The sequence below is a fragment of the Macrobrachium rosenbergii genome, chromosome 59 (assembly GCF_040412425.1).
Source record: "Macrobrachium rosenbergii isolate ZJJX-2024 chromosome 59, ASM4041242v1, whole genome shotgun sequence".
Classification (NCBI taxonomy): domain Eukaryota; kingdom Metazoa; phylum Arthropoda; class Malacostraca; order Decapoda; family Palaemonidae; genus Macrobrachium; species Macrobrachium rosenbergii.
The window spans coordinates 24005762-24014613 of NC_089799.1; the positions used below are offsets into that span (position 1 = coordinate 24005762).

Below are 8852 nucleotides of genomic sequence, written 5' to 3' on the forward strand. Positions count from 1 at the left end.
GAACACCGCCGGAATCATGAAAACATTTCTGCGTTAAATTTGGTTCTTCTCTCTCTTTCTCTCTCTCCGAGGTCTACGCAACCACAATTTTTTTTTCATTCCTGCGGATGAAGAGAAATAAAACTAAAAGCATACTCGCTGCTATCCTTAGTGTCAATTCACAAATGGCCGGATTTACAGCTCCATCCAATATAAGATTATTGCCTACAATCAGAAAAACGGCAACATACTAAGTTTCAGGTTTTAACATGTGCAAAAGAGGAAAAAATGCGTGATAGCTGATTTTGTTTAGAAGAGGAAGCCTAATATCGTGGCACTTGTGAGGCAAAATCAAAAGGTTTAGGGAGGACAAAGAAGGATTGTGTTCGGGATGGCAGAGAGACGCAAAGTAAGGTGTTAATCAAGAACTATACAGTTATGATTTAGTGCTGCAGATTGTTTTTAGAAGAGTCCTTATCCATGCCTGACTGGGTTTGGAGAACGATGAATGGTAGCTGTGCTGGGTGATTTAAATGCAAATGTAGATACTAGAAAATGAAACATCATAGTTGAAAGGTATGCTATAGTAAATTAGCATGAAGAACATCTTGTGGGAATGTGGTCGGCAAGGGGCTTAACTGTCTGAAATGAATGGTTTGCTCTTTTTCTCATAGATACCAAGGAAAGAGAAAAAATTTAGAAAAAGGGTTGTTAACATGTGTGTTAGTTCACAGTAGATGGAAGAGCAAGTTTTGAAATGGTGAGAAAACAGGTGGCCTGGGATGCATCTGCAGATTATCTTATTGGCGCAAAAATTAATTTAGACATTTTGAGTGAAGAGGGGAGGTTGAAAATATGGCTAGAAATCGATTGAGAGAAGTAGATCTGAAAAGAAAAAAATAAGAATGGAATATTAGGAGTTACTGAATGAAAAACTGAGCATTGGAAAATGTGATGGTATACACATACACACACACACACACACACACACACACACATATATATATATATATATATATATATATATATATATATATATATATATATATTGCATATATATATATATATTGCATATAGGCCTATATAGATGTGTGTATGTATATATATATATATATATATATATATATATATATATATATATATATATATATATATATATATATATATATATATATATATATATATATATATATATATATATATATATATATATATATATATATATATATATATATATATATATATATATATATATATATATATATATATATATATATATATATATATATATATATATATATATATATATATATATATATATATATATATGTATATATACACATATATATGTATATATATTTCTCTCTCTCTCTCTCTCTCTCTCTCTCTCTCTCTCTCTCTCTCTCTCTCTCTCTCTCTCTCTCTGCTTTAATAGCTTTCCAACGACACTCAACGCGTATCTATTTCAAAATCAAAACCCGTCGAATCTCGAGCATGAGTAAGTGGATGTTTAATGGGTTTGAAGCCTGTTTTTACTCGGTCTGTTTTTTTTTTCCTCTCTCTCTTTCTCTCTCAGGTTTCCACATGAACTTTTCTTCAGCAACCTGTATGACTAGCGCTGCCGATCATGACTTGCTTCTTTTCCTGGCGACCTTCAGGTGCACGGGGCACGAGAGAGAGAGAGAGAGAGAGAGAGAGAGAGAGAGAGAGAGAGAGAGAGAGAGAGAGAGAGAGAGAGAGGTTGCTCTATTTATGTAGGGTGGCATCACAACTGTAGTAATTGATGCAAAGAGAGAAAGAGAAAGAGAGAGAGTGAGACAAATTTTCCCTTAGTTAATTCGGAGGCATTATAATGGTGGAACTTTTACTTATTTCTTCTGCCAAAAGAGTTATGATATGATATCCTCAGTAACTCTACAGTTTAATTCAGTTGCAATTCGATGTGTTTATTTGATAAGACTGTTTTACTTAATTACTTTATAGTGAGTGTTGATTTACACAACCAAAAAATGCTGCAGTGTGAATTGCACGATGCTATAGGTGAATTGCAAAGCCAAATGACTCAAAATTCATAATCTAATGCATCAGAGGTCCTAAAACTTCCTAAAATTGCTTTTAGCTTTTGCAGGGAATAATATCCCTAAATACCGACGATCAGTGTTAGAATGAATCAAGACATTCATTTTACTTGCATTCTTGTGAGAGAAGCTCAGTTAACAAAATAAAGAAAAATCCGTAGATTGTATTAAGGGATTTATCTTTGAACGCAGAATTGTCACTTTATATCTAAGCAGAATGCTAAGGTGTGTACGTGCATAGGCAAACTAAATCAATGGAGTCTGGTTTAGGAAAATTAATGGGGTACGAACTTAAATGAATAATTGGTAAAACACTTAAGTCACTGACAAACCTACCAGGCTACATCAGCGACAAACTAACTATCTTACATAATTTGAAACCCGCGAGGGGGAAGGGTAAATCCCGGTTTCTCACCCCAGTTTACTGATAGAAAACTACGCCAAATAAATCAATGGGAAACTCAGCTGAAATGAGCCTTTCCAGCATTGCCTCCGTAACCTTTTAGTAGAAAGTCGTTTTACCTTGCAAGACAGTGACGCAGCGAAAAGCTTCTCAAGGAGGAAAAACTGGATTTCAAGCAAATTTCATGCAGAATCCATATTCTGGATTTCAGCGTTTTTTTCTTCTTCTCCCTTTTTTGGAGTTGTGTGTCTTTCATGAGCAGGGTACGAACGTAAAAGATTATTAATTTTATGTACCCAAATACTTAACCTCTAGGTAATAAATTGATATAAACATTCATTAACCTAGTTTGTTCCTGGAATACATTCAGCTCTGGTTAAATGAAAATGTCATTAAGGAGTGAAAGAATACTACAGTACTCGTAATTATAACCATGACGTCAGTGAACTATTCTTATCATTTATATTGTTAATACTATATGTATTTACATTTGCCTGATTATCAGTAACTGCCCATACCTATCCATAATTCTCTTATTGCCACGTTGTTGATATTTACAGTTGTTTAGATTTATTATTTATGCTTTCAGTTTCACAGCAATAACTTAAGTAACGCACCCTCTCCCCCACTTCCTCCCCTCCCCCACCCACCAATGGCACCAGCTAATAAAAGAAAAACTTTAAATCAGCTGTCAAAGTCGAGTATTGCTTATACTTTCTCCCTTTTACTGTTCGTTGTCTACTGTCTTTCCTTTCCTGTTTATCATTTTTTTTTTTTCTTTCCTTACCTTACTCTAAATCTGACCTCTTCCTGTTCGGCCAGGTCACTGCCCCTCATATCCACCAGCCACTAAAGCACAGGACAATTTTTTTTTTTTTATGACTTCAAATTTTGAAAGATATCAGAATTATGACGAAACATACTAAGACATTGCATAGCGCGAAACATGTTTTTTTTTATTTTCTTTTTTTTTACTTCATGAATTTCGGTGTCTGCATAGGAAAAGTATATTAGGAAGGTTATGAAATCACATGAGAGGGATTCGGTAAGTAGCAGATACATCTCAAAGGAATTATGTGTAAATGATTTGTTTTTCAACAGATAATTGGCATTTCTATTTCTATATACCAGAATGTTCCCATTTTTTTATTTTCACTTTTTTCAATCGTATAGGCACAAAAATTACTTTTGTATTTATCATACATACATACATACATACATACATACATACATACATACATACATACATACATACATACATACATACATACATACATACAACAAAAGTAGGCGACAGTACCTTAAAGATGTATAATTAATAATGGTGACAATTTTTACTCTTGCCAATATTCTTCTCATGAAACAAGGCATGTATTCTCAATTGACACGTGACTTCAACTCCAACCATGAGTGCGTATTCCATACTACGCACGTTAAAAATGTGCAATATGAATGGATTTCCATTTTTATCAAGGCAATGGTGTGTTATCTGTTCGGAGAAAATTCTTGCAAGGAAAATGTAAAAAGTCTTCATTTGATGCTTGAAGGGATAAAATAGAAATAGAATTACGATTTGTGAGCTGAGACAGAACTGTAACTAAGTACTGGAAATCTCCAAAATAAAAAAAGAAAAAGATCGTAGTGGTGGAAAATAATTACCAGAATGTTAATCCATTCACAATATTCATAGAAACTGAACAGTACATCCTTGAAAGTAAAGTTGTATTTAAATTCATTATCTCGCTTAAGCACAACTTCAAAGGAAATAACAGGATAATTCTGACTTTAAAAGAAAATTCCATGTCCACTGAACCAATTCTCCTCCAGTTCCGGGGCGAAAATTCCAGGAAAATTCAGCGTTAATTGCAGCAATTCCGCCAGTCTATTGTCAAAAATTCCAGGGCAGCTTACCCATGAAAATTCGAAGGCAACTATACGCCAATTGCGCTTCTCTGCCAGTTCCACTGAAAATCCCAGGTCAAGTCCGAGGTAATAAATAGAGCTAATGGGATACAAAGAACACATTTAAAAGAAATGTTTTTGTTGCTACTTAACACATTGCTAATAACGTATCTCTATGCCAAGTAGCTTTCATCGGCGAATTCTCAGTGAGAATTGCAACGATTTGCATTGAAAATAAAAAAGTAGTCTTTATAAGAGCATTCTAAAAGAAGATTTGGAATTGTAAGAACAATAAAAACGATGGAAGTATAAAAACTTGAACAATGTAGCGTTTTTGTACCTTTATTACATAAGCTTTTGGCTGCAATTACTAACCTACTTACGTTTCCACTTCCTTTCATCATTTCTATCATAGAAATGGTTTTTAATCTTTTATTTGTAATATATATATATATATATATATATATATATATATATATATATATATACATACTGTATATATATACATATATGAGTGTGTGTATAAAAAAATTAACTCACTGAATAGCTTTTTGATACATACATATATATATATATATATATATATATATATATATATATATATATATATATATATATATATATATATATATATATATATATATATATATATATATAAAAACCTTACAAAAAGTTGCTACGGTAACTCACTTGCAGTAAATGTAATAGAACCGCAAATGTGACGATTTGAGTATATAATCACAAATAGTCCAAAAACATTTCACCTCTTTCTCGGCGTGTTTTATGCTAGTTATTACAACATTCCGCAAAACTAGTAGGTAAATAGATAGATAGATAAGTAGATAAATATACTGATAGATAGATAGATAGATAGATAGATAGATAGATAGATAGATAGACATGTATTTGAATGAAATGCATGATCGTTGGTAAAAAGTGGTAGTTGTTACTACTCGGAGTAATGTATTGTGTGAGTATCAATTATCGACTGGCAATTTTAAGTAATTGTGGTGTAAGCTTAAAATATTACCCGGCAAGGAACGCCACGTTAGTTATATACTCTTTAACAGTTATCAGTACCCATTAATCCTTCTCCCAGGTAATTGCATTACTCACGTACAGTGAAACAGTCAATTTTAAGTATCGTTGCTTGTGAATAACAAGAAATTACTGGTGATTGCATGTTGCACAGGCAATAAGTACCCTTTCATCTAATGTCTTACCGCAATTACTAATGCAAAAGAATTATCTATGGCCAGTATGTCTGTCTGTTAAGATGTTGTTATAAGAAGTACACTGTAATTCCTTTACCCAGTAGATATGTTATTAGTCTTTGGAAATTTCCATCTCACGTACTGTATTTAGTAATAAAATGTTTTATAAAAGAAGAATTGAATATTTGTAAATTATATTAAATATCTGAGGGCTTTATCTGTTACTGCAGTAGATTTACGAAGACAATTTTTTTCAAAGATTAAAGGATACCTATTTTTTTATGTTTTGATACTTTTTTTGTGATGCACTACTATGTTTTGTTAAGTACAGCTCAAAAAATATTTGAGTAACTTGAACGTGTGAGTTATGATATAAAAACTTTTTCTTTTCTATATGATTATCTCTCTCTCTCTCTCTCTCTCTCTCTCTCTCTCTCTCTCTCTCTCTCTCTCTCTCTCTCTCTCTCTCATGCAGTTCATTAAAAGTACATGTATATTTGCTTGTATATACATTACATGGATGAAAATGAGAATGGTTTTTTAACATTGTTTGCACGTGAGATTTAAATTTTACCTTCATGTGTTCGGTCATCATTCTGTAATAAATCTCAGGAAAAGACAGGTAAAAAATGCGCCGAAGTTCTTTCGGCGCAATCGAGTTTTCTGTACAACCGCTACAGCGTATAATCAAGGCCACTGAAAACAGATCTATCTTTCGGTGGTCTCGGTATAATGCTTTATGAGCCGCGGCCCATGAAACTTTAACCACGGCTCGGTGGTGGCCAGTCCTAAATCGTTGTCAGAAGCACGATTATGGCTAACTTTAACCTAAAATAAAATGAAAACTACTGAGGTCAGAGGGCTGCAATTTGGTAGACATACCAATCTGCAGCCCTCTCGCCTCAGTAGTTTTTAAGATCTGAGGGCGAACAGAAAATGCGCGGACAGAAAAAAGTGCGGCACAATAGTTTTCTTTTACAGACAGCTAAAACCTAAACCATTTTAACGAAAGTTGATTCACCCACGACACTAAAATCAGGGTTGTAATGTAATCAGTGGGACAAACCAATGACCCCAAAAACTGTAATAAGAGACCTAATTACTGAGATTTATTGACAAATATATGTTTTTTAAGGTAACTTATTTTACCCAGAATTAGTTTCGTTTTTGCAACTAAAAGAAACCGGTTTTCAACAGGTATTTTCAAATTCATGAGGATGATCGTTTCTAGAAAATATTTCATAAGTACGTTTTTATCAACATAATTTTTTAATGTTATTTTAAAAAGACAAGTCGAATGCTTTGGGTATAACTAGAAACAGTTTGAGATATTTTGTTTCATCATCAGTGAAAACGTTTCTAAATTTTTTGTTAAAGGTTCTCAAATTCATCACGTGATTTCAAAACATCATTATAATTTCATTACAGTTTTTGCCCCATAGGAATATCTGTAAAGACTTTCCAATCAAAATTTTGAAAATAAAAACATTCTCTCCTAAGTGACCATAAAATTATATATATATATATATATATATATATATATATATATATATATATATATATATATATATATATATATATATATATATATATATGTATATTATATATTTATTTATCTATATATATACACTCAAATACACACACATATATATAGTATATATATATATATATATATATATATATATATATATATATATATATATATATATATATATATATATATATATATATATTTTTACATTTTTTGTTTAGGAAGCATCATGGGAAGAGACGGTAAACTATCTGTTTCCCATATTTAATGGATAACGCAACTGATACTCCTTAAGAAATATTGGTAAACTTTGGTGTAAATGTACCTGTAATACCAGTAGTTCATCTTCCCTTGGAGTAGTACAGTTGTCTGGTCGTGCTCTGACTCTAAGCGATATCCTTAATGTGAAGAGTGAGAACATCTGGTAACTATCATAACTCATCAGTAGCCTGACTGGGTAAATTAAGGATAAGAGTCTTGCAGATATAATACTGATAGCAAAAGGATAAAGGAAATGCATTATCTTGAAAACCTATAGCGATTAGGATATTCTTCTAAAAAAAAAAATTGCGTAGCGTACAAACCCAACGAGAAATAGAACAATACTTAGAAAACCTTCATGATATAACTAATAAGTACTTAACAAGTTTTCAGTAGCGAATTGTCAACATATGGTTTAGTTCCCGATGAACTTGGGTTAGAGCGCGCTACTTGGCTCAAAATTCTCAGTGCTTGTTTCGTAGAGGCGCCTCGGCAAAACACCGGCCAGTAAATGGGGTCGTTCACTTCCCTAAATTCAAAACTAGAAATGTTTTCTTCGCTGTGTCCTGAAGCTTAAAGTTGGTAATGTTCATGGTACCATGGTACCTTAAAGGTATATATTCCGATAACACAATGTGCATGTGCTTATAGTTGTTTGGCGATTTATCTGTTTAATTCTGTTTCGTTGTGCATTTATTTTAATTAGTCTCCTCGACTCGCTGAAAATTTAGAATGATAATGCAATGTTAAATTAAATAATTATCCTAAAGAGTTGAGCTCTCTGTAACAAATTCACTAAGAGTAATTGCTTTATTTGTGACGAATTAACAAAACAGATGAGCTTAGTAGCCAGACTTCTTTACTTTCTTCATAAAAAAAAGGAAAAGTAAATGAGAAAGAAATGTCAGTATGAAAAGAGAGAGGGAGTCTAGATCACCTTTCTTATCAATAAAGGTAGAGAAACAGAGAAACAGAGTAACAGCCAGCCAAAGTGAGAATGTGAGCGCGGGAGACTGATGTATTTGAGATCGTTCAACTCGAGAGGGAATCCCGAACACAGAAAACCTGTTTTCTCTCTGGGTCCAGACGGCTTCACTTGCGTTGCCTGGCCACCCCCACCCCCTTACCAATTAAGCGGTGCACCGCCAACCCCACAACCACCACGTTCCACCCATAACACTTCGTGAGAGGACGGCAATTTCACACTACATGAATTCGCATACGGCTTTTTTCATGAGTAACGTGAGTGTACGGGTTTGACGAAAGCAACAATAAGTCTAAACTCAGTACTGACAGTGTTTCATCCTTTTCACTGGCGATTCTTGGCTTAGTGTCATATAGCAGTGAAAATCTGTTTTTTGCATCGACGGCACCTCTTGAAGCACGATATTTTTCACTGATGTTTTTGTATACTTTTACTTATTGATTTATTGAGTGATTGATTGATTAATTGATTAATCAGTCAATTAATAGATTAATTAATT

General features: G+C 33.0%; 1 protein-coding gene across 1 annotated transcript in view; it reads left to right on the forward strand.

The window, feature by feature from the left end:
• Positions 1 to 370: 370 nt before the first annotated feature.
• Positions 371 to 8852, forward strand: part of LOC136837635 (uncharacterized PE-PGRS family protein PE_PGRS20-like) — an 18736-nt gene continuing 10254 nt past the window's right edge. Inside the window, exon 1 of the mRNA XM_067102511.1 lies at positions 371 to 388. Coding sequence (XP_066958612.1) covers positions 371 to 388 — 18 coding nt within the window. The remainder of the gene's footprint in view (positions 389 to 8852) is intronic.